The following is a 27,988-nucleotide window of genomic DNA, read 5'->3' on the forward strand; positions in this document are numbered from 1 at the left end:
GTCTAGACTTTACAAATAAACACCGACCTCTCAACATCTGAAATGAACTGGCATACGTCAGTGTGAGGCCGAGATACATGGTCGACGTCGCTAGGGTGTCACACATGGCTGGCACAAAGAAGATTACCACTGGAAACCGAGGAGTCTACAGGGAGAAAGGAGAAGAGAGCAATAAATTAATGCCGAGACTTAAATAACATTTAATTAATGTCGTTGCATTTTCCATTGTTTTTGGCAATACAGATATTTAGCTTCTTTAGCATTTTATTTATATAAAACAGCAAAATGGAAAACACAGAATTACATATACTGTACATATACACCCATACGGTAACTTTGAAAATCTGGATTATGTTTTCTAAACCAGATAAGGATTTCCGATTATTTAACTTTTGGGGGACTAATTAGCACAAACATTTTGAGAGCTCTCTTATAGCAACACACCTTTCTGTGTATCTAGACAATAAAAACCTTCCTTTGAAAACACGAATTATAATTCTAACTGTTTGAGGGTCCCGACATGGCACTAGTCTTACTCGAGGGATCTGCACTTTACTTCGAAAGATCCCTGCTGTGCTACTGAAGAATGTAGACTTGCCCTGACTGAGCACGATCTTAACCATGGAACCAAATAGGAGCTTGTGCTGCAGGAAGTAACCAAGTAGGATTGTACCCAATTGTACCTGGATGAGATTATACGAGTTGTTCTACTCCCAAAGTCCAGCCCAGGGTCAGGCCTGACTAGTGAGAACTTGACCCAACAAGCTGTTGCTTGGAGTGGCCCACATATCCACTACAACCCTGTTGGTCTGGCACTTCAAGAAAAAACTGGACAGTTTTCTGAAAGAAGAAAACTTTTTTCCATAAATATTTCTTGTACAGTACTTGCTGGGAGGATACTGAACAACCATGGACCTCTGACGTTCATAAAGTATTCTTAGATTGTGCCTATGCCACCCCTATTCTCCACTGGCTTTATTCTACCTTTCTTTTCATATTGTTCACTACAGTATGTTACTTTACACTGTTTAGGAGTTGTATTGTGTTTATGCATGCCATGCATGTTCTCTGTATGCCCTCTATTTCAGCAAAGTGGGTTCTTTTTCTTATTTTCAGCTAAGAAACACATTTCAAACAGACTTTATATACTTCAGAAGTCAGTTGATCTATTCCATGCATGGGACTTATTACCTAGAACGGTTTTCCAATGAATGTAAATGCCATGCTTAATTTTTTCCCGGTCTATCTTCTTATTATTAAAGTTGTATTGAATAACCACTTTAGTGCTTTAGGTAGTAACCAAGCAGAATAGTTCAGAAGCATGATGAAAAACCCAAACCATGAGAATATCATAAGGCAATGAATCCTACCAGATGTATCTTAACTAGGTAATAACACAACCGCAGCCGACATTACTCACCTGGTCATTGGTTGGCGACATTTCTACTTGTCCCTGCCGCTGACGTCGTTCGTAGTGATACATAATGTAGAAAGTCAACATACCTGAAAAATAAGTTATTGTATCATGGCTGGAGTCAGTAAATGAAAACCCCATTAGACAATGTGTCTAACATGAGGTTAGAATTTATCAACTACCGAATACATAATTTATTACAAATCAAGATATTTTGACTGTGGCGAAACAAAGTATCCATGGGTGGTATACCCTGGAATGTGAACACTGGTACTGTAGCAGCATTATGAACAAACTAACTTAAAACATAAAAAGATAATTATGAAGTGTAGATAGCTGGACATTTGCAAGGTTTAATCCAAAGCTTTTTTTTTTTTTATAGATACTGTATAATGCATTATACAAAGATTAGGGGAAAAAGTTGACCACTGAAAATGAACGATTCAATTTACAGATACAGTATTTTATTACAGAAATGTTCTACAAGTGTTGGAAAGTAGAGTATAATATACATTATAATACAAATTTTTATACTAGAGAAATTCATTTAAAAATGGGCGATATAACTAAGAACAATAACCGATGTTAAGGCAATAATCTGGTGGCATGCACACACTACAATGGCATTCTTTAACAATGTTACTCACATAACATTTCTCCTATAAACATGCCATCCGTCTGGAAGTATGGATGAACAAAAGGGGCATCTACACCTGCACTATTGACTGCTGTCATTTGATCTGCCAATCTGAAATGTAGTACAAATACAGGCTGTAAACAAACATTGGCTTTCAAAGAAAAGAATTAATATAAAGCTGGGATGTACAACAGGGTGTGATAGAAGGGATTGAGCTCAAATTTCTGGAAATACCAAGAAAACACACACACTATCGTATAATAATGCACTTTCACATATAACACTGTTAATGACATACATGGGGCTCTTGATTTGTGCTAATGGTCAGTTCCTGCAAATAGTGTTAACAAAATTATCAAACTTTAACCCGTCAAAATGCACCCAGCATCAATATTGTCACTTTCCCTGCGTGGATGGGGGAGGGGGGAACAAATCTATGTCTTCTCTGGTTTAACTGAAGCCAAAGCCAGGTGGCAAAGTCGTTTTGTTTTTCAATGCCAAACATGAAGGATGTCTGTAACAATATGGGATACGAGGACTATGTTCACCTTGAATGATTTTATGAATACCTTCACTTATCTAACATAAACAGTGTGTAAATTGACCAAAACAAAGATCGAGTGCTGTATATAGACCTGCAATATAATTTGTACACCTATTGCACAAATATCTGCTCAAGAGATCAGTTCAAAGAAAGTGTCTTTCAGCCCACTTTCTCTGGGAAAGTTGTCCGGGCAGGTGTTTAAATACTGGCAGGGGAGACATTCATCCTTTGCCAATAACCACATGTCCCTATAGTAGGGAATTGCAAAACAATATCAGATTTTTTCCATGGGTCTTTGTTAACTCCATCACATTCTTAATTCCCATTAGTCCATTAGTTTTAGCGAGGTCCCTCTATGCCAACTACTGACCTTCCCAAAGATGCAACCCACAACAGCTAATTCCTCAGTACCTATTTACTGCTGGGTGAAACCTTGTCCAAATGCTTCCGTCGTGCTGCAGAAATTAAATCCAGGATCTTTCGGCTGTTACCCAACTGCACTGTCTAGTGGTATAAAACCACGCCATAATAACTAATCTCAATTTAATGAGAAATTAATGAGTTCCTACACATTTCCAGTCTCCAGACATTAATAATTATTCATATATGTTAAGGTAATGATGGAGGTCTAGGTATGAATACAGTACAATGGAACTACAATAGATACAACCAAGCGGGACTAGATTTAGCCCAATCTTTCATGCGTTAATATCTACTGGCCAGTATTAAGGCTCATACAGTTACCCTGTATTTTGAGGAATTTCGTACTGTAATGATAGAACACAAATCACACATACAAAAATACATTACAAAATAACTAATACCAATCATCCATAAAATAGTCATCAGTAAGAACTAACTAGATGAAAAAATCTCCAATACCAAATGTATTCAAGATGGTAGTCGAGCCTACCAAACGAACGTATAGTAAACACAAACTACTGTCTGCAAGCTCATGGATTACATATCACAGCTGTAAAGCTATGTATATTCAGTAAAACTCCTCAATGCCAAGGTCTCATTGTAACTAATCACAATTATGAGCTGTTTTCTGCATTAGTAATCTCACAGTAAGTAGATGTACTCAACACAACTGATAAGTCTGATAATCTATTATCAGTAACACTTATTATGACTAAAATGACAATTCAAGGAACTATAGTACCATGAAACTATAAAGACTAATGAAGTTTATGGGAGTAAAAATAAAAAAACAGATCAGAAAACAAAAGTGACCAAATACCATATTGAGGATGGTTACCAGAATGTAGTCTATCGAGAAGGCTTAATGCAAGTAATTTAGGTAAATTACATTGGATGCAGATGGTAGTTTTTATAGCAGAGTCAAAGTAGCTATCTACACTGGTTGACAATTTCATTAAGGTGTATGAAAGGTGTCTTAAAGAGTTAATGTGGACATAAGAAAAGTTATATTGAGGAGTGAGAAGAAAACAAATAAATATGGGAGATAAGTGCTGGAAGTTATCAGGTTTAAATACCAAACATTTGCAATCAAAGTTGAGATTAGGGTCAGGGTAGAAAAGCAGTTATTGCAGTGAAAGGACTGGTTATGAAAAACCTAGACAGGAATAGATGCAACAAAAAAGTCTGTATGAAGGAGTGACGGTACCTAATCTGATGCAAGGTTACGAGACGATGTGGTATGAACGTGAAAAATCAAGAGTCAGAACAGCAGAAATGGTTTATATCTGATAAGTGATGTTAGAATAAAATAAGGAATGAAAATTAATGGCAAGATGTGGAGTGTAAATCAATAAACTGCAAGACTGAGGAGAGTACAGCATACAGGGGTGGTTAGTAAAAGTCGATTGAATGGAAGATGACAAACTGGCGAAGACTGTATCCAAGTGGATTTGAGAATGAAAAAAAAAAAAAAAAAGAGTTCATCTCCTTAAAAATAATGTGATGTACGTATGTCATTATCAGTCGTGGAGCCAAGAAGAATGTGAATGGACATAGTGAGCGAGGATGTGAATTGGGGGCCGAGTGGTATAGAATAACAATGCGTGGTAGCATTTAGCAAGAAGGGTACATAAGACATTTATTTGCCTGCAATATAACTATACATCGACAATTCACGAGGAGCACTGTGTACCTGATCTAACGAAGTGGTCAACCTCTGGACTATGGTAGTTCTTATTAATCAATGATGTTATATATTGCATTGTGAATGATTAGCCTATAATGAATGGAAGAGATATTTTCAATATTTGTTATTTATATCCAACTTCCTTTTACTATGCACAGAAATGTCACAATAACATGGTTCAAACAAATAATCCACACATACAGTATATGAAATGAAATTAAAGTTTCATACAATGTTTCAGTCCATCCTAGACTCTTATCAAGTCCTAACTTGATAAAGAGTACAGTCTTGGGAAGACCAACGTGTCGTCACATTCATTTCATTTCACACACGAGAGTTGGGTTGTTTATTTACTATATTGCTCATCTTTTTCTCTCCAGTCTCCCCACACCATGAAAGTAGAAAATGGGGGTAATAAAAATATGTCTACGTATGCATCTTTGTACCAATTGCAAGTGAAAATAGTAAAAGTACCCCATAGGATTGAAGCATATTTAAAAAATTTGGTACAGCTAATCTTGATAATTTGAGATACCACTCAAGGTCTTCCCGATCCTAATGTGTTAAAATGGTTTAAAAAATCTGCCACCATAAGACTACATGGCTCAATAACTCTGGTCCCTGTGATAATTATCTGTGTGGTTGAAAAGCTTAATCTTAAAAATTACTATATAGTCTGTGCCTAAGAACCCCAAAACACAATCAAAGCCCAATAGATGCTTATCAAATGTCAAGTGTTTGTTAGGGCAAGACCCTCCATGACTGATAATACATTGCTGGGAAATGATAACTATCTCTTATTTCTTTGTAAGAGTTCCATATTGTACTGTAACAGAAACGTTGCAGGCTGTTGAATAATAACTGTGCCGGTTTTGAAATCCCAAAAGCTAAATGCTTGCTATGATTCCTAGACCTAACCCACACAAACTTTTGGCAATCTTGAGTTATCTTGAGAAGATCTCGGGGCTTTTTAGTGTCCCCACGGCCCGGTCCTCGACCAGGCCTCCACCCCAGGAAGCAGCCCGTGACAGCTAACACCCAGGTACCTATTTTACTGCTAGGTAACAGGGGCATAGGGTGAAAGAAACTCTGCCCATTGTTTCTCGCTGGCGCCTGGGATCGAACCCAGGACCACAGGATCACAAGTCCAGCGTGCTGTCCGCTCGGCCGACCGGCTCCCGTGCAATGTTGATAAATACAAGACAGTGAGATGATAACATCCACTTCAATAATCTTATTTGGGCAAGAATCTACTGGAATTGTAACAAAGTACAATTCACTCAAAATAGTCATCTGCCACAGAAAAATAAAAACTTTACTGCATTGAAGCTTTGGGCTTTTCATATTTTTTATGTTCATTGTTATCAAAAAGTGTATTAGTGAGATTGATTCGATAGATTTGTTGCTAAATGCTAACTATACCAGAATCCTTTAAGCTCATACAATTTTTCCGAGCTCCCTTTGAAAGGGAATGCATTGTTGGCTATAAACCTAGTAATAATTTAGTCTTTTTTCAGTACATTACCCAAAAAATATGACTTAAAACCTAAATGTAAGTTCACATATACTGTAGTATATATTGTATGTTAATCCTAAAAAAAAAAAAACTTGCTAATAAGTAGATTATACAATATTGTACCATGCCAGGGATTTACACAGGCAGACCGGTACCCAAAGAAATTAATAATATTCAAAAAGGAATGGCAGCAATATACACAGGTATTACCAAAGTAAGTAATTATCAAAAGAAGGCACCAAGCCAGAGGTAATACCAAAGTTATCAAATACACCATCACTACCCACTTTTACCCCCCTTTCATGCATTGGATAGGTATCAGCTTTGAATAGGGAAGGAGGAGAAATAAATTATTTGTTATATCTTCTACACTACATACTGTACTGCATCATAATGTAGTTTGCACAAAAACACTATCACCCTTCAGAAATATAAGCACAGCATAACCCTATTTCTTCATATAACGTTTTGTGCAGTGCTTCCCATGTTGACATTTACAAAATATGTGCGAGATTCACTATTAGGCTTATTAATTAATATAATTCATTGTATTGGGGGACAGGCAGCCAGTGTATATATACATGTCATGCTTATATCAAGGTCCCCCTTCCCAATGTCGAACTACTAACCCATGCCAGAAATGCAACCCCACAATAAGCTGACTAACTCTTGGGTACTTATTTACTGCTAGATGAGCAAGAGCATTAGGTGTTAGGAAATTCCCCCAACCATTTTTGTACCCACCCAGGATTTGATCCCAGAATTACCGACTGCGAGTCGAGAACGAACCCAACTCTATTATCAAGTATACTTGGAGTGGGTTCTGTGAATTATTATATCCAAGCCCAGCCTAGACCAAGGCTTGACTTGTGATGACTTTGTCCAAGAAGCTGTTGCTTGTAGCAGTCTATTCCATCTAGCCCTATTCTCTACCCATTCTGAATTGCACAGTGCCCCATTAGCCCATAGGCCTATCCATATATAGTGAAATAAAAAGGAAGATATTCCACACAAGAATGAAATCTGTATACATATCATTAGTATAAATTTACAGACAAAAAAATATCTGCCCATTACATAATTTTATTTACACCTACTCCAATTTGGCCTTCCTCCTTGCACCCTACCTTCAAGTTCACTCGAGTACACCATCAACTACTATCCCCATCCATTTAATGACAACAGTACAGTATTTAAACTCACCTCAATCTAATGATAGATTAACTATTGTGCTTACTATGGCATTTGCATTCCATACTGTCAAATAACACTACATGTGCACCTTGTATAAATAAAAACTATAATAATTTTAATCTTTTATCAGTCAAATCCTTTGGCATTTTGAAATAATATACCTTCTAAGAAAGTATCCAGATTTAGTAGCAATTTAAAAGTTTCTACTACAATTTTAAAAAGCTGAATTTGTTTTTACAAAGTTTAATTATGAATTTTAAGCAAGTTGGAAAATAGACGTGACCTGATACCTTTAACAACTCTGGTGCATATTTTGCTTATTTACCATACTTGAGTTACATCCAGTAAATAAAAAAAATTTCCTTAAGGAACTACAACTTATTGTTAGGTTGCAGTCTAATCCCCAAAAACAAGTCTAAGAAAAAATTACTGTCTACAGACAGATTTTAAGCTGCAATACTCCTTCACCTTTCTAATTACTCCCCAAATACGCACCAAGGACACCCTATTTCTGTTTCAACGCCCAAACCTTGTGGATATTAAAAACCGTCCCTACCAGTAAACAGTTATTAATTATCATCCTCCCAATCCACGTCAGGGGCAGCAATAGCCAGCTGCGAGTAATATGACACAAGACCACATGACCACTGTGGTCTAGGAAGCCAACAATGAAACAAGCCTCTACCAACTTCCTGAAACAAACAACGCCTATTAAATTAACCGCACTTACTTAGTCGAGAGGGTATTAATGGAGCCCGTTACGACCATCAAGAGGGCCAGCAGCACTTGCTTGGTGGTCCAGGCCATGGTTGAGACGGGCGAACAGGGTAATGAGAAGAAGATAAGGAGGAGAGCGAGAGTTTGACGTGTGGCGGCTCGACCCTGACTGCCAATCTTGTGGTGGTCGCTTCCTCTCCGTCGCCGTCCTCACCTCCCGCCCCACACCAGGGCGCTTCGTATCCGAATTTGGGGCAGATAACACATTACACACACACAAAAAAAGTATATATATACTCAAAAATTGGATAAAGCTGAAATCAAAGGTTCACTGTTTCCATAAATTGTGATTGCATCCCTACAATATTCAGTTACAAAGTTATTGATATATTGATATATATTGATTGTTACTAGCTCTTTCTTCAAATCCAACATTATGTTTGTAACTCATCTGCAATGTATATACCTTTACCTGAATAAAGAATCTGAATCTGAATCTGAATAAAGTGTTACACTTATATATATCTCGTATCCATAATGCCAACCCTAAAACCAATTAGGGACGACCGGAGCAAATGCGGAAGATTAACACACAGTTAAAGCGTGAATGAATCAATCAGCCATTGGTAATGTGTGGTGCATATTGTATTCCGTTTAAGTATAAAAGTTGCAAAATATACAGTTTCTATAGTGAATATTTAAGAACGATGGTAGGTATGATGTATCAGTGCCAGCAGGGTACAGGGAGCCTGCCTGCCCATGTCCGCCCTGGCAACGCCCCATCCTGCTGGTCCACAACCTATCATATTACAACAAATCATAATAACAATATAAATATTAATTTTAATTAAAATATACAGCATAACATGAATACAGAATAATATAGTAACATGAGGCAGTAGTTAATTAGCTGTTATATATAATTGATTTAAAAAGCCATAGTAGACAAAGCCATATGTCGAATTGTTTGCATTCACATTAATTATTGATCTGAATACAATATACATTTCCATCAATTTAAACAAAAAATATCGTCTATATATGCGTTTTTAAGCATGGGGGATATATAAATTATGCCATATAAATGACCTGAAAGCTGTGACAAAACTTTGTATAACAATATACAGGTCGTGACGAGGGACACATCTTACATATATGGAACATGAAAGTCAGCTAGCTGCTCGACGCAAACCTTTGATGCTGAAGTGGCATCTCACCGGGATACAGCAAGCATAACAATACAATATTATGTCGCATATTATATATTATATATATCTTCTTCCAGGAAGCAACCCCCACAACACGCTGACTAATTCTTATGTACCTATTTACTGCTAGGTGAACAGGTTCATTAGGTGATCAGAAATGCGCCCAATTATTTCTGTCCCGCCCGGGACGTATATGTATATAAATATATGCAACAACGACCACGAAAACACTGATAAAATATTTAATTCAGTATTTGTTTTGGGTTTCTCAATCCACGCCACGACCTTTAGCCGGATTTCTAAGGACGACAACGGCTCATATCCGGCCATCCTGACTCAGCGAGGGGAGCCAAAGACCTGAGCAAACGCACACATGTACCTCTCTACGTCATCTCTTCACTATAAGCAACCGTAACCTAACCTAATCTAACATAACCTAAACCAACAGAACCTAGCCTAACCTAACCTAATCTAACATAACCTAAACCAACAGAACCTAAACCAACAGAACCTAGCCTAACCTAACCTAATCTAACATAACCTAAACCAACAGAACCTAACCTAACCAAATTCCGACAGAACCTAACCTTAACAAACCTAGCCTAGCCTAATCTAACCCTGATGGAACTTGACCTAACCTAAACCGACAGAACCTAACCTAATCTAAACCCCTAGAACCTATTGCGAATTAAATTTCGGTGCATCTCAGCAGAGATATATTCATGGTTTAAAGCTTAAATTAAGGTTGATAACGTTGAATTAGGGTTGACAACGTTGAATTCTAGTTGATAACGTTGATTCAACGTTGAATTAAGGTTGAAAACGTTGATTCAACGTTGAATTAAGGCTAATAACGTTGATTCATCGTTGAATTATGGTTGATAACGCTGATTCAACGTTGAATTAAGGTTGATAACCTTGATTCAACGTTCAATTAAGGTTGATAAAGTTGATTCAACGTTGAAATAGGGTTGATAACGTTGAATTAGGGTTAATAACGTTGATTAAACGTTAAATTAAGGCTACTCTGTGCCCACCGCACGTAGAACTTCTATTATGCGTGTGTAAACATTGATAAATATAGAATAAATTGAGAATAAATTGCAAACTGAGAATATATTGCATCGTGTAATGTAAATTGCATGTAAACTGAGAATAAATTGCATCGTGTAATTTAGTATACGAATACGCTTATCACATTTCGAATTAATTTTACATAAATACAAATTAATATAAACATTGTACATGTATTTATAATAAATTATATTATTATAACAAATCCTCATAGGATCAACGTAGAAAGCAAGAGATGAGATTACAAGAGTGTAGTAACATAACCTAAGACTGTAAGACTAGGCTAAGACTAAGACTAAAATTAAGATCGTATAATTAAGTCTGTAAGACTAGGAGTACAAGACTTTAAGCCTGTAAGATTGTGGTCGAAGACTGAAACTGTGGTCGATGGAAATACCCATCCCGTAATAATGACTCTACATTATCTACTATCTACAATATCTACTTATCACCAAGTTATCCAGACGCCATTATCACAGAGATACACTGTGGTAAGTGTAGGGACCTCTCATATGTGTAGCTGTTGGTCGTCTCTGCCACCCATAATACTTGCATGGGGCTGGTCCTGTTGACCCATACGAGGCAGCTCCTATTGACCCATACGAGGCAGCTCCTATTGACCCATACGAGGCAGCTCCTATTGACCCATACGAGGCAGCTCCTATTGACCCATACATAAGAATATAAGAACAAAGGTAACTGCAGAAGGCCTATTGGCCCATACGAGGCAGCTCCTATCTATAACCACCCAACCCCACTCATATACTTGTCCAACCCGCGCTTGAAACAATCGAGGGACCCCACCTCCACCACGTTACGCGGCAATTGGTTCCACAAATCAACAACCCATACGAGGCAGCTCCTCTCTATATACACCCAAACTCATTCATATATGTCTAACCTACGCGTGAAACAATCCAGCTATCCCACATCTGTTGTGTTACCAGATAATTTGTCCCATAAATCAACAATTCAGTTTCCAAGCCAGTATTTTCCCCAGGTCTTTTCTGAATCTAAAAGAATCTAGTTTGTATATTGGTATCCACTGTTTCGTGTTCAATTTTGTGATTGCACGCAATCAATTGTGATCATTTTCTTGACGTTGTGAAACCTTAGGAGAACGGGGCTGCACTGTGTTTGATGTGTTGACACTGAAGAACAACATATGGTTAAGAGATTATTGACATTTAGGGGGGTAGAAATAGCCTAAGCTACTCTATCCCTTTGAAATGTATTTCTTTCTTATCTCAATAAACATACTTGAACTTGAATTATTGACATTTTCCTAGGCTGTAAACAACACAATTGACTAACTCCCCCCTGACCTGTGAGTACCCAGTTACTGATAGGTGAATAGAGGCATCAGGTGTAAGGAACGTATTGGAATGTTTCGTCGTGCGCGGGACTTGAACCAGGGACCTCACGGTTGTGACCTAACTGCACTAACTACTAAGGGCTGAGATAAGAGGACAGATCACCGGGAATCGAACGCGGACCCTCAAGAAGTGAAGCCGTCCTGTACCAAACAGTCCAAGGGAAGTTAACGGGACGTATAAGAATTTATTAACTTACATGATCTGAAGGTACAACTTTGGGCTAACTACTAAACTGTTGAGAAGAACTTTAACGATTATTAATTACATCAATTACGCAATTAAGACAATAACTAGAAATTAGCTATGGCAATAACTATAACGGAAATTAGTTACCGTTAAGGTAAGGTACAGATGTATGATGACAATAATAATAATAATAATAATAACTAATAATAATAACGTAATAAAGGCATACATAAATACAATAATAACAATAATAATAATACAGCCTAATAAGGAGCCATTACGGAGAGCAATTACAATGATCACATAAAGAGTATCTAAACACCTTATAAAGTCACTGATCAGCCTCAACGTTCTGGGCTAAATGGAACTATAAACCGAGAAGTGTATCTTGAGGTTATCTTGAGTAACTTATCTTGAGAGTGTAACCCGCTCTCGGTGATATAATCTCAGCGTTAATGTAGTTTACTGTAAGTTACTCTTACGGGCTATTCATGCCCGTGCCACCTTTTGGGTGGTTAATCTTCATCAATCAGCAATCTGTTCTTGATTGTCCGTTGATTAATGTCTATAGAAACACTGAGATAAGGCTGTTCCTGAACAAATAGCCTGGATGTGTCACAACGGAAAGGTTGATGATATCTTGAGAGATATAAGAATTTTGCACCAAGACTGAAATCTTTTGTTGAATTATTTGCATGCTCTTGCAAATTGTCTATACAGTATACCTCGGTCATAAAAGTATTTATGTGTACGTCTGATACCATTCTACTTGTGTAATGGAGGAAATGTATATGTTTATCTCTCAGAATGTTCGGTAATATGTTTATTGTTTGTGATGTGTGTCTATATATGTAAAACACGTGTACTGAACGGGGTGAGAATAGCTTGAGCTACCTCATCCCTTTGTGTGTATTTTACCTCAATAAACTTATTTCAATTTCAATCATCAATCTGTAGTCTCGCTCATATGCCAGGTAAGTCCACTACGGGCTCACCATAGCCCGTGCTACTTGGAACGTTTTGTTCCGAGTGACTGAATCTACAACAACAACAGCAAGTAGTCCTGAACTACTGTATCATTATCAGAGTTGTAGGAAGGGTGAGTCAGAGCGCCGCGTGTGAGCGCCCCACCACAACAATGCCGCCCGCAAGTCCGCAGTCAATGTCCTGAGGCCGGGTTTATCATACGATGTTGACGGGGGGGCTTGCATGGAATATATATATATATTCATTAAATACACGTCACACCATATCTAACAAAGGCAAAGAACTGAACTAGCGCAAATTTCAAACACTATTACAACTGCTCAGACAAAAAGCATCGTGCTGGAGCAGCCGATACAACAGCAGCAAAGGCACGATAACCAAAGGGGGCGTTGCTGGCAGGGAGACTAGCTTGTGTGAGAGATACAGGGTGGGTGTGTGAAGGTAGGCACACGCACCTCTGGTTAGATGACACCGGTACTCTGCTGGAGGTTGGCACTCCATCTTCCTGCTTCTGCTAGTGCTGCATTAACGTCAGGTACTACTCCTGTATTCGGTGTCACCCTAGATGAAGGATACAGTTACTGAGGACATGCAGGCACCGTGGGACGCATTGCTGCCGGATACCATTACAACGTTGATTACAGGAGTCTTGGAAGGCAAACAGTGTTCCTGCTGAAACCAATTGTCCGAGGGACTGTGTTGGTTATTGTCTTCGGCCCAGTTCCTTGCTGCCATGTTACCGATCTTGCTACACACATCATCGCCCTGGACACTGATCTCCACTACCATCAGATACCTCCGGTGCTGGTCTGGGGAAGTGTATCATCCTCTGAAACCAGTTCTCTTAAACATCACTCATCGCTAGTTTGGTTTTATGTGCAGGCGATGAGTCACAATAACGTGGCTAAAGTATGTTGACCAGACCACACACTAGAAGGGACGACGACGTTTCGATCCATCCTGGACCATTCTTAAGCCAATTGAGAATGGTCCAGGACGGACCGAAACGTCGTCGTCCCTTCACCTTCTAGTATGTGGTCTGGTCAACATACTTTGGTTTCATATTTCTCAATTTGTGCAACTTGAACAAAACACCGGCATTTGATCCACTTGCTCTGCCCATCTTCTTGCTTCCCTTGTTTTTGTCCTTTCTCTTTGCTGCCACAACTGCAGTCTCCACAGCAAGCTTTAACGACGGTCATAATCAAGACAATCACCCCAACAACGTCCTGCCCAAAGAAGGAATCGACTTTCCAACACTACATCCGTCCATTAAACCCTTAAACCGCGCAATACATACATATACGATTGGAGTAGCTGTCACGAAATCGTGCACATCGTACATATACGACTGAGGGTCTAGAGCACGGGTTTTAAATGCCCCGCGAGGGATAGGGGCAGCTAAAGTCCAGCCAAGGCCGATAGTAAACAGATGCCATATTACAAAAAATCGTGTGTAATATATCGGATGTGAGAGGATCAGTACTCAGTGGAGCAACCAAGGCTGGTGCATGCAGCATGAGCTAACAGCACTGCTGTTCACTTGTGAACACAGCATCGCATAAAAAATGTAACAATATATATGAACCTGTTTATTATTTAGTGATGATAGTATTAGAAGATCCCTGACCGTGATAACAATGACCAGGATTCTGATAAATAGCAGGATTGTGGTGGTAATTAGCGCTGTGCCCTATGGTGGGAGGAGTAATGCTGAGGGAGGGTGGGAGATGGCGTCCGTCTTCTGACTGCGTGTGGCCACCTTTTATTGTCTGGACTCACAATACCAGGTTAGTGATTCACTATGGTGAACACAAATGTAGATACTTATATGTAACGTGTGTAATAACAGCAATAGGAGTATGTTGGGAGCAGCCATTTTGGTGAGGAATGGTGGCGTCGTCCACATGATATTAAATTTAAATTTCATGGGACATGTCATGCTGTGTAGTGGTGACCCCTATGCTCTTTGGCCACCATACCAGCTTAGTTGTATAGTTATGGCGAATAAAACATGCAGATACTTATATATAATGTGTGTATATAGTGTAATAACACCACAAACAATATTGTTGGAGGAGGAATGTTTGTTTGGCCTTGAATGAGTGAGGGAGCGTTAGTTGACTGTGTGATGACTTCTGTTATTGCCTGAACTCGCCATATCAGCTTAGATGTACAGTTATGGTGAACAAAACGTGTAGATACTTATATATAACATCTGTATATAGTGAATAAAAGCAAAAAACAGTATGGGTGGGAGGAGAATGTTGCGAGTGAGGAGGTGAGGGAGTGGCAGCCGGTGGCTGACTGGCTGGTGAGTTGAGGCTTCCTCGTTGCTGTTTGACTGCACTATACCAACTTAGTGGTTCGTTATGGTGACCAAAACATGCAGATACTTATATATAACCTGTGTATATAGTGTAACAACAGCAAAACTATTTGTTTATTGTTTTATGAACATAATAATTGAATCACTATGCACATCATAATTTTGAGTATAGCGATGGTTCACACATTTTATTATATAAATATATCACACTAAACACACTACTGATAATATTACTGCAAAAAACTAAGAAAAAATCAATCAGAGACATTGAAATAATTAGGTAATAATATCTTTGTGGCAACTCCCGCCTGACAGCTGGGGCAGAGCTGACCGCCTCTGGTGCTTACTGTCAACGCCTCTTGTTGCCAGGTTTCCCGCCCAATTGCGGCCAAAATATGTCACCTACGGTTTTTTTTATTGTTTTTCCTGTGATCAGGAAACACAAATGAACACTTTTATAAGACGAAAGATTTTTTGTGTGCCTGGCGGTGTTGTAGGTCAAAAAAGCCCTTAGCAGTTCATAATTAAAGGGTTAAATGGGAAAAAAAAAACTATATGAAAACCAACCAAGACTCTTTTACGAGAATCTTTCAATGAAGAACTCCTTTTCCTTCTTCCCCAATACAGTGAGGACTGGCACCCGTCCGTTATCCTGCACTAAGAGAGAAGCCTCTGGGACGCGTCACTGAGCAGCATCCTACCTCTAGAAAGGATCTCCCTCCCAACACACACTAATACAAGCCTATGAAGCACGCTCAAAACTAACTCCGATCGTGAAGAGGGCCTCTAGTTGCGACTAGACAGGTTCAAGGAGTCCCCGTTCCCTGAGGAACTGGGTGGAGATGGCGTGGACGAGCAAACAGCTCCTTCTGGCTCTTGTCATGGTTGTCACAGGTTCCATCAACACACTCTCTGCCAAGTAAGTGCTCATTAGCGCTTGTACTTACTTACCTAATTGCCTTACCTAATTGTGCTTGCAGGGGGTTGAGCTCTGGCTCTTTGGTCCCGCCTCTCAACCGTCAATCAACAGGTGTACAGGTTCCTGAGCCTATTGGGCTCTATCATATCTACACTTGAAGTTGTGTATGGAGTCAGCCTCCACCACATCACTTCCTAATGCATTCCATTTGTCTACTACTCTGACACTGAAAAAAATCTTTCTAACGTCTCTACGACTCATTTGGGCACTCAAATTTCCACCTGTGTGTTGTGTGTGTATGTGTGTGTTCGTGCGTGCACGCACGTGCACGTAGGCTCACAAATGTTAGAATTTAAGTACATTTTTCTATATCTTGATTTCTTAATATTCTCCTACATGTGAGTGTGTGTGTTCATTGCAGGTGGGCAGATCGCATACAGTCTATCAACAGGAATGGGGAAAAGACCAATTTCAACCACCCGTTTTTCCAGGCAGATACAATGTTCATTGGAGAGATGCTTTGTAAGTGAAAGTGTTGTTGTTCAGTGGGTACAGAACACTAGGACTGGTCGGTACAGCGACGGACTTGCTTCTTGCAGTTCGGCGTTCGACCCCCGATGGTCCAAGTCATTGGGCACTGTTCTTGCTCATCGAACTATTCCAGTCCCAATCCTCATATCCCTTCAGATTGATATACTGTCATATTGCAGAGTAATCTAGTGACTAGCCTAGTGTTCTCTTGTGACTAGCCTAGTATTCTCTTGTGACTAGCCTAGTATTCTAGTGACTAACCTAGTATTCTAGTGACTAGCCTAGTATTCTAGTGACTAGCCTAGCATTCTCTTGTGACTCAGGTACAGTGAACTTTCAGGTATGGTGACCTACTACCTACAACGCCTCGCCTTTCGCAGGACTCATCGTCACACCATAGAAATGGCTCCAGGGCACTATGAGGTGATCTGCCTGTATATATATATATATATATATATATATATATATATATATATATATATATATATATATATATATATATATATATATATATATATATACACATCGATAACTCTAAGACTTTAAACCACCCCAAGTTAATAATAATAATATGACTATATTTAAATCAAAATACTACTTAGCGTTTGAATTGTTTTGCATAGAGCAGTATGCATTTATATCGTGCTATAAAACCACCAATCTCACACACCTACAAACATTTAAATCCAAAATGACGACCTAATTCCTATATCATGCACGGGTTGCCATATGGCAGCCTAGCAGTTACCCTCGGCTCGTCTTCTACCTGCCCGCCCTCTGTGACATGACGGCCACCTCCATGATGTTCGTGGGCCTCACCCTCACCTTCGCCAGCTCCTTCCAGATGCTGAGGGGTAGGTGAATTATGTTTACATTTGTTTCGGTATTTTGATTATCATAGCCGTTCCTCTCACTCGTGTGTGTGTCTCTCCCTCCCTTCGTCCACATCTCTAGGACGCCGCACCGCGCTAGGCTTCTTCTCTCCCCTCCTTTCACCTCTCACGACGTCCTCCGGTCTCTCCTGCAGGGGCGGTGATCGTGTTCACGGGGCTGCTCTCCGTGGCGTTCCTGGGACGCAGTCTCCGCTACTACCACTGGCTGGGCATCTTCACAGTCCTTGCTGGTCTGGTGGTCGTCGGCCTCTCTGACTTCATCAGTTCCTCCGAGGATACTTCTGATATTAACGGCATCATCACTGGTGAGAGAGAGAGAGAGAGAGAGAGAGAGAGAGAGAGAGAGAGAGAGAGAGAGAGAGAGAGAGAGAGAGAGAGAGAGAGAGAGAGAGAGAGAGAGAGAGTAGTATGGAGTACATAGATAAAGGAGATATCATAGGATCTTAGCCCACATACCGAGATTATCTGATAGGAACAGTTGCTACTGGTCCTGCTGCGGGTCATGTCTAGACACTCACGTTGTCGGGAGAGGAAGGCAGACAGGTCTCATCCCTAACACCCTCACATTGCCCGCGGCAATAATAACTACATAATTGCCAGCATATAGTGAAGTACACTACATTCCTGGATATTTAAAGGAAAGAAATGAATAACTGTAACTAGTATTACTACTACTAACATCACTCATTATTGTTGCTACTACTACTATCCAGAAACGTCTTCATAAGGTCAGATGTAACACAAATAAGGAGCAACGGTTTCAAGCTCAACAAGCCACAATGTAGGACTGAGAAGAGATGCTTTTTCTCCCATAGAGTTATAAGCCCTTGGAACCGCCTACCCGCCGAAGGCGCAAATACCAAAACTATGTTACATTTTAAAATCCAGCTGGAAAAATATCATCAAGGCAAATGGTGGGGACTCTTGACAAGCCGCTGGTTTCCTGTCCTCGTCGAGGCCACCAGAGCGTGCGTTATACTGTAGTGAGCCGCCAGCCAGTGGTGGTCATCTGGACTAGTTACTCCAGTGTCTGGAGGTTGAACATTCTTGAAGATGTATTTGAACATTCTGCATCTGAAGGGTCGAACCTCAGCTTGAAATACACGTTGAAATAAACGCTAAAGAAGTGTGTTATCTGATACACCCAAAGCTTATATATAGGATGTCTCTATAAGCTTCCCTCTCATGTCTCGTAGTTCTATTGAAATTGAAATAAGTGTATTGAGGTAAAATACACACAAAGGGATGAGGTAGCTCAAGCTATTCTCACCCCGTTCAGTACATCGTGTTAATACATACATATACACACATCACAAACAATAAACATATTACCAAACATTCTGAGAGATAAACATATACATTTCCTCCTTTATACAAGTAGTATGGTATTAGACGTACACATAAATACTTTTATGACCTAGGTATACTGAATAGACAATTCGCAAGAGACATGCAGATAATTCAACAAAAAATTTCAGTCTTGGTGCAAAATTCCTATATCTCTCAAGAATATCATCAACCTTTCCGTTGTGACACATCTAGGCTATTTGTTCAGGAACAGTCCTTATATCAGTGTTTCGTTATACATTCATCAACGGACAATCAAGAACATAATGGGCAAGGGTGTGAGACCTTAACATACCACATAGTTTACACTTCGTGTCATTATCATGAACACCTATCCCATATTCCCAGTAACATTTGTACCCAAGCCTAAGCCGCATGTACACAGTCACTAAAACCATTTCTCCTTTTACCATAAGTGAAATGGGTGTTCTGACTCACACACATGTAGTGTTGCATGGTTTGACTTCTCTCATACAATATACTTCTCCTCTCCACTTCTGCCTGTGCCTGAATACTTCTGATTTTGCTTCATATTTGTCTCATTGTGAATTCACATTCGATGTGAACTTGTGGTTTTGATGTGGCACGTTTGGCCAAGTCATCCGCCACCTTGTTGAGCACTATTCCATCATGAGAACGAATCCACATGAATTTCACACTATGACCTTTCAGCTGTATCTCAGTTATCCTTTTCTTACAATCCTCAACTATGGACATGAAGACTGGGTTTCGAATGTTTAAGGAATCAAGTGCTCCTCGGCTATCGACAAATACAAAAACATTTTTGTCGTCATGACGTACTTCCTCCAAACACGCATAAATCTTATAATAAGCTACGGGATTTGCGGATCAGTATTTAAAAGGAATTCGGAAGTAATAATGATACAGCTGATGCCATCTGTCGGCAAAAGAGAACACTATCAACTGGCTGGTCAATAGTAGCCATAAGATACAGCTTACGCCATCTGTTGACATCAAATTACACTTATAACAAATTACCCCACAAAATACAACTGGCGCCATCTCTTTTTTTTCCAACGCACTATAAATAGCCAAACAGCAACCCATAAGGCGGGTTGTTGTGCTCAGGTAGGAGGTTCTTTCTTTGTTGACATTCACACAACAGCCAATCACAGGAAGGGATCAGCTAAAGGCTCCATCCACTTAATAAATTATCTTTATTCAGCACACCATCCTTGCATATGATATTCTGTTTCAAACTTTAATCGACCTAAAAAGTGAAGGGTTAAGTATCTATAAGCCTTAATAAAGTGGTAATTAAATACTGCGGGATGTAACGAGTGTTACAGAAACATGGGCTGGCTACCTGACTTGTGACGTCATCAGTGAGGGTTGCCTCACGCAAATAATATCGATGATACAATGCTCCGTTCTCTTATTGAACTCGATTATTCAGTTAGATGGAAATTTCTGTCTTGTACATAACGAAGAGGTTGTGTTTGAAATAAAGAGATTGTTGTGCAAAAAGACTTATTTCTTAGTTTGCATATAATATATAGAGAGAGTGTTGCCATTCCCAGCAACAGCCAATCACAGGAAGGTATTTGCTAAAAGTTCGTCTCCTTATCGACGTGCTCAGGAGCGACACACAGATCTAGCTTATGGCTTACTGTTTCATCTCTCGTATATAAAAAATATGAATATTTCGATTACTATGATTATTAAATGTATGAGATTATAACAGTTGTTACACAAAATGGCTAAATTTTGCCATTAAAAAGAGCTCATAGTGGATTTTGTAATAGAGTTTTATGGAAAAGGGAGTTATACAATTTTTCTAAATATCTTCTGATATGGGTGTTGACTTCTCAAGTTCAAGTATGTTTATTGAGACAAGAAACAATACATCTCAAAGGGATAGAGTAGCTTAGGCTATTTCTGCCCCCCCCCCCTCTTCTTCAAGTCCGTCAAGGAACTCACAAATTCAGTGATTACAAAAACACAAATCACAGCACAAGAATCCCATTTAGCATTGCAAAAATAATATATTTTAGGAGTAAATCCTTGTCTATGTTAATATTTATTAAACATTTAGTGGTGCTGACTTCTCAATTTGTGTAGCTAATACTTGAAGGCTTCTCTCCAGTTCTTTGTAGATTTTATACCAGTCAGCACAATGAGTAAGGGCTCTGAGTATAATTGCGTTTATTACACTATTCTTATATCTGTCTGACCATTCATACACATTCCAGTGTTGGTGGGTTTAGTATAACTTTCTGTGGTGAAAGTTGTCTTAGGTTCTCACGTAGACATGGAGGAAAGGGAGTGTACCATCGACGCCTAGTTCATGAGTAACGTTAACTCGGATAACTAGGTCCTTTAATAGCGACAATTCTAGGACTTTTTTTTCACAAATACGTATATATTATCGATGTATCTGCAGTAGATGCGAAGTTTCCCTGTGGTATTGAAGGTTTTCTAGTGTTCATATTTGGAGTACCAATGGGTTTTATTTATATTTTCAATACAACAAAAATAATTATTATAATGTTTCGATTATTTCTGAGTGGGCCCAAAATGTATTCCCCCTAAATAAATGCACATTATTATCATTATAATTGACTAAATCTAGTCCTTGCAGGCGAGATCAGTTGTGAACGCCAGCTAGCGCACAAGTACAAGAGCGCCCAAAATTAACACATAAGACATGGAGAGACAGGCGTGTAGCTTCTGACTTTGTTTTTATTAATTAATATTACATGTTAAGCGTTTACTCTTAATACATATTATTATATGTAAGTATAACTATCACACAGTAAATGTAATAGGAGTCTACCCCAAAAACTGACCACAGTCAAGTGTTTTGTGCGTTCGACCATGTTTGTGGGCCTTCAGATACTAAGTGTAAACACTGGCGGGCGTCGTTCTTATGAATCAATTTCAATTTCTTTCTTTATTATGCACCACAAACCCATTAATCACATCAACATATCAGCATTAAGTTCAGTGTGAAATTCCTGTTTTGGCCAGAATATCAACCACTCTGCATGAGTGGACTTTTTAATGTTTTGTTTTCGGCAGCATTATTTCCTCAGTTTCTGAACTGGTTTCTTTAGCTTGTATGTTGTAATAAACTATTCCAACATTTACAGTTGTTCTTCCTTGTGAAGATTTAACAAAAAAATGTGCTTGTAAGAGTGATAAAGTTCAGCCCCGGCAGCACCCAATCTTAGTCCATAGTTCCATCTTTGTGGGACCTTGGTATAAGCCTAGCATGTATATATACACTGGCTACCTGTCCTCTACAAAATGATATATTATTAACAATTATATACAGTATACCCGGCTAAAGCAAACACAGCACAGTTTCGTCATAAGAGATTTCTAGATTGAAATTTATTACCAAATTTCAATATATCAAAGTATTTTTAGTGTGAAATGCTGATATTTTATGCATCATTTGTTGCTTTAATAATATTTCGGCCATCTCAACAAAGAACAGTACATCCTAATCAGGCGTTATAATGATATTCTTAACAGCAGATAAAAGAAAAGTAATTGTTACCTAATACCAGAATAGTATAAAATTTAACATAAGCTACGGGATTTGCGGATCAGTATTTAAAAGGAATTCGGAAGTAATAATGATACAGCTGATGCCATCTGTCGGCAAAACAGAACACTATCAACTGGCTGGTCAATAGTAGCCATAAGATACAGCTTACGCCATCTGTTGACATCAAATTACACTTATAACAAATTACCCCACAAAATACAACTAGCGCCATCTCTTTTTTTTCCAACGCACTATAAATAGCCAAACAGCAACCCATAAGGCGGGTTGTTGTGCTCAGGTAGGAGGTTCTTTCTTTGTTGACATTCACACAACAGCCAATCACAGGAAGGGATCAGCTAAAGGCTCCATCCACTTAATAAATTATCTTTATTCAGCACACCATCCTTGCATATGATATTCTGTTTCAACTTTAATCGACCTAAAAAGTGAAGGGTTAAGTATTTATAAGCCTTAATAAAGTGATAATTAAATACTGCGGGATGTAACGAGTGTTACAGAAACATGGGCTGGCTACCTGACTTGTGACGTCATCAGTGAGGGTTGCCTCACGCAAATAATATCGATGATACAATGCTCCGTTCTCTTATTGAACTCGATTATTCAGTTAGATGGAAATTTCTGTCTTGTACATAACGAAGAGGTTGTGTTTGAAATAAAGAGATTGTTGTGCAAAAAGACTTATTTCTTAGTTTGCATATAATATATAGAGAGAGTGTTGCCATTCCAGCAACAGCCAATCACAGGAAGGTATTTGCTAAAAGTTCGTCTCCTTATCGACGTGCTCAGGAGCGACACACAGATCTAGCTTATGGCTTACTGTTTCATCTCTTGTATATAAAAATATGAATATTTCGATTACTATGATTATTAAATGTATGAGATTATAACAGTTGTTACACAAAATGGCTAAATTTTGCCATTAAAAAGAGCATATATATACATATATATATATATATATATATATATATATATATATGTATATATATACTCAATCCACAAATTCTCTTGTGTCAACTACATTTACAAAACCCTGTTCTTAAATGCAAATCCTGCTCTGAAACTCTCCCTGAACAGATGTAATAGGACCCATTATCACCGCACCAGAAATAAATATCTCTTTGATATCCCCAGAGCCAAACTTAATCTTCTATTGTTGCTTACTGAATACATTTTTTGTTTTTGTTTAACTGTTTTGACAATTACATTTAATATTTGGTCTGGCTCTTTGCTTCTGATGTGTGTGTTGCAGGAGACCTGTTGATTGTGATGGCGCAGGTGCTGACGGCGACGCAGATGGTGGTGGAGGAGAGGTTTGTGACCAAGTACAACGTGGCCCCCTTGCAGGTCGTCGGATGGGAAGGTTCGTCTACCACCATAACACGTTATCGTCCATCATCATAACACGTCATCGTCCACGACCATAATACGTTATCGTCCACGCCCATAACATGTTATTGTCCACGTCCATAACATGATGTTATTAGGCCTATAAGATGTTATTGTCATTCAGATTTTCCCAAAACCCCTCAGTTTATGATAAAAAATGTCATTGTAGTTACTGGATCACTTGCTCTAGCACTGCTAGCTCATTGGATCTCTACCTTTGAGTGTACCGTAAATATTATCTTAAGTAGATACATTTGATTGTCGCTTTGCTTTATATTGACCCGTTTGTTGTATTATTCCAAAGTCAAATATTGACCCATTTATCGTAGTGATTTTTATTAAGGCATATAACTTACTTCCTTTTTAAAGAGTGGACAGCTCAGTTTTCTTGACTCGTTCAGACGACTTATAGGTAAATTTTCAATTTCTATTCTTTTCTCGATGTCTAATGGTGTTTGTATCCTTACCTGAATAAACATGTTTGTATCCTTACCTGAATAAACATCTGAATCTGAATCTGAATCTGTATTTCTAGAACTGACTGTTCTTCCGTTTTCTAGGAGTGTTTGACTTTCCAAAACAGGCCAGTCTTCTGTTTTCCAGGAGTGTTTGACTTTCCAAAACAGACCAGTCTTCCGTTTTCAAAGAGTGTTTTACAATCCAGAACCAAGCAATCTTCCACTTTGCAAGTGTCTTTCGAAAACCAACCGGCCCATTTGTTCCAGGCGTGTTCGGGTTCCTGACGCTGACAATGCTACTCGTGCCCATGTACTACATTCCCGCCGAAAGTTCAGCGGCAACGACCGAGGGGTGCTGGAAGACTCCATTGACGCCTTCGTCCAGCTGTCCAACAGCGGCCTCCTGGTGGGGGCCATCATACGTAAGCTGTGAGAGTTGACAGCATCTTGTTCTTAATTTGTCACAGTTTCTTTCTTTCTTTATCTAACTTTACAGGGGGTAAGGTTAGACAAAGCCTTTCTTTCTCTCAAGGTTCATGGCTTTTTCCTCCTCAGTGAACGTCGTCAGCATCGCCTTCTTTAATTACGCTGGGGTGAGCGTGACGAAGGAAATCTCAGCCACCACCAGGATGGTCCTCGACTCCATTAGGACTCTGGTCATCTGGCTCGTCTCCCTGGCCCTCCACTGGCAGAACTTCCAATACCTCCAGGTGAGGACGCGAAAGTCAAATTTTGGGCACCAAATACCAGCTAATAACAAAGAGACAGACACCCAGAGAGATAAAGGGTGACACGATGCAATTTTAATGTCCTCCCTTGCTTCTAGACCTTCTATATAAATATTTTTAATCCCTTATATCAAATAAAAATTTCATATAAGCTTCTAGACAGTCAATACGAAGTGAATAGGACGAAAACAGTAACCAAAATGCTTTATTCCTCTTCCAGAATTGTGGGTGTTCAAAATAAAGCCTTGGGAACCATAAGTTTTTTCTGGGGATAAAGGTTCGCTCACAGGAGCTCTTCGAAACCCCGATGAAATAAATTTGTTTATGATTCAGCTACTGGGAACAAAAAAGGAATAAACTGGTTCCCTATACTTTATGTAGGAAACCGACTGTTCTCATCTGATACAGAAGATCAGATGAGAAAGGAGGATTAGATAAATTAGCATAACATACGCGTCTATATATATGTTAGTATCGAGGAAACTGGCGGATTCCAGTCGGATTAGAGGAAGTTGTTGTGATATATAACATTAATCAGAATAAAGTTCCTACTCCATCATTATGATTTATCGGCGTTGTCTGCAGGACGTGACTACAACATACGAACATTAACGCAGATATCCTATACTCACTTCAGCCAATAGGATTTGTGGTGCTGGTGGTGGGGATGATGCTATATAACGATGTGGTGATTTTGCCCTTCCTCCGCCGGAGAGGCCTCGTTCGTAGCCAGCACGCAGACATCGCCCCGATCAACGAACCCACGGACGAGTAAGTGACGCTCTCAGGTCAATAACGGATTAAAAGGATTCATTCTTAGGCTACAAAGCCTAAACAAGTAATTGTTCCTTCATTGGTATTTGGAAAACAAACCGTAACATACCAAAGTGGTGCCATCGGTGCCATCGAATTATCAAGCTGAGAGCAGACTAGAATCAACTCTCAATTTAGCTGTTTTCCTATACCATTTTATCAGTCTTTAACAAGTGAGTGTTTTCTAATAACAAGCCAATGCACTTTTCAACTTGACTCCTCCCTACTCTCCATTATCATTGCGACTTCTATATTATAATTATTATTATTGGTATTATTTAACAAACTAAACATAATTACCCTAATATTAAATATATTATGGTCTAATGTGGGGCTTGGGCACCCAAACACAGCCTCTGAAATCATTATTAAGACTTCCTTGGTTTTAAATGAGCCACTCCTCAGGGTAAAATAATTACTGCGAGACACCAAACCCATTCTCACACCAACTGGATAGTAATCTAAATATCTGTGATGGTCTGAAATCATATTACGGTTCCAACAACAGTCTACTTGTAAATTAGCAAGTGCACTTCTGTCCTAAGTAGAGAATGTTCTATTTAAAATATAAAAATGTCTATGCCTAAATCGTTTTCTTTGAAACGGTGTGAAGAATTGGTTTACTGTAAAGGCAATTCTAGGGGGGAACTCAAATACTTTTCGAATTTCATTTTTCATGATAGTGGATAAGGGTTTATCCCATTTGCCTACCCAGTGCTTTTCACAATGCTATCCAGTATGTTAAACTAATTTGGCAAGAATGTTGAATTGTGTTACTGTTTCAGAGTTGATGGCATTGACAATGCTGGCGGCAGCGTTGATCCCTTCTAAACCACAGATGCGACTTCTGACTTAATTCCCTGTAGCCTGCTGCTGTATTTAGTAACCACACACACACACACACACACATGTGGAATTGGAGAAAATAGATCACACACACACACACACACATGTGGAATTGGAGAAAATAGATCACACACAGCTTACAAATTATGTGGAAAGCTGTCGCCAGAGGAACACATAAAGAACATTGTGAGAGGAGCGTATACGTCGCTTTACAATTTCAGACTTGCTTTAAATTATATGGATGGTGAAATACTGATGAAACTGTTTAGGACTTTTGTGAGACCAAAATTGGAATATGCAGCAGTTGTATGGTGCCCAAATCTCAAGAAGCCAATAAATAAAGTGGAAAAGGTGCAATTACGTGCTACAAAATGGCTTCCGGAACTGAAAAAACAAAGAGTTACAAGGAAAGACTAAAGGAGTTAAATATGCCAAAACTAGAAGATGGAAGAAAGAGAGGTGGTATGACCACCACTTACAAAATACTAATAGAAATAAACCAAATTGACAAAGAGGAATTCCTGAAACCAGCAACTTCACGAACAAGAGGACACAGATTCAAGCTAAGGAAACAAAGGTGCAGAAAAAAAACATTAAAAAGTTTTCTTTTGCAAACAGAGTGGTAGACGGTTGGAACAAGTGAGAAGGCGATGGAGGCCAAAACCGTCAGTAGTTTCAAAGTCTTATACGACAAAGAGTACTGGGAAGACGTGATACCACGAGCGTAGCTCTCATCCTGTAACTACACTTAGTTTGGAGGAGGAGGAATTTTCTCCTCTTCCCCCCCCCCCTCCCTCCTCCTCCTCCTTCTCATGCGAATAAAAATTTGTATAACAGGAAAATTCCTTACGTTTAATTTGGAGCCCCTTTTCTTAACTAATACTTGTGCATGATTGGAATAAACACTAGGAGGAGGCTATATTGTAAAGCCACTGGGCATTGTAATATTATTTATGCTACATATTCAAAGATGATACATAATGATCATTTCATCCAATTTATATCTGCATGTTCACATACATAATGTTCACATTCAAAATGTTCACATACAGAAAATTCACATACAGAATATTCACATACTGCTGTTCACATACAAAATGTTCATAGATTGCGTAAAGCTCAACGACCAACGAACTTATAAAAGTTCATTAGCCCTAACGCAAGTTTCTCTTCCTGAATCTGAGATTTGAGAATATAAAATTTCTCTATTATAGGACTCTTATTATCCTGAGTGTGT

At 39.0% G+C, this 27,988-nt stretch overlaps 2 protein-coding genes across 3 annotated transcripts in view; one reads left to right on the plus strand and one right to left on the minus strand.

Moving 5' to 3' along the window:
• The window catches only part of LOC123771691 (solute carrier family 35 member F6), a 28,183-nt gene extending 19,861 nt beyond the window's left edge, over positions 1 to 8,322 (minus strand). For both annotated transcript variants that reach the window (XM_069313358.1, XM_045764338.2), the window contains exons 1-4: positions 8,146 to 8,322; positions 2,062 to 2,162; positions 1,421 to 1,503; positions 28 to 145 (exon numbers count right to left, since the gene is read on the minus strand). In XM_069313358.1, coding sequence (XP_069169459.1) covers positions 28 to 145; positions 1,421 to 1,503; positions 2,062 to 2,162; positions 8,146 to 8,222 — 379 coding nt within the window. In that variant the 5' untranslated portion in view covers positions 8,223 to 8,322. The remainder of the gene's footprint in view (positions 1 to 27; positions 146 to 1,420; positions 1,504 to 2,061; positions 2,163 to 8,145) is intronic.
• Positions 8,323 to 13,350: 5,028 nt separating this feature from the next.
• Positions 13,351 to 27,960, plus strand: LOC123771690 (solute carrier family 35 member F6). The gene is given in 12 exon segments (XM_045764336.2): positions 13,351 to 13,498; positions 15,920 to 16,211; positions 16,633 to 16,733; positions 17,083 to 17,165; positions 17,479 to 17,596; positions 17,770 to 17,940; positions 23,770 to 23,880; positions 24,632 to 24,691; positions 24,694 to 24,786; positions 24,920 to 25,074; positions 25,730 to 25,863; positions 26,691 to 27,960. Coding segments are annotated over 11 exon segments (1,149 nt in total). The 5' UTR covers positions 13,351 to 13,498; positions 15,920 to 16,134; the 3' UTR covers positions 26,737 to 27,960.
• The last annotated feature ends 28 nt before the right edge of the window (positions 27,961 to 27,988 follow it).

Source organism: Procambarus clarkii, chromosome 75 (genome assembly GCF_040958095.1).
Source record: "Procambarus clarkii isolate CNS0578487 chromosome 75, FALCON_Pclarkii_2.0, whole genome shotgun sequence".
Classification (NCBI taxonomy): Eukaryota; Metazoa; Arthropoda; class Malacostraca; order Decapoda; family Cambaridae; genus Procambarus; species Procambarus clarkii.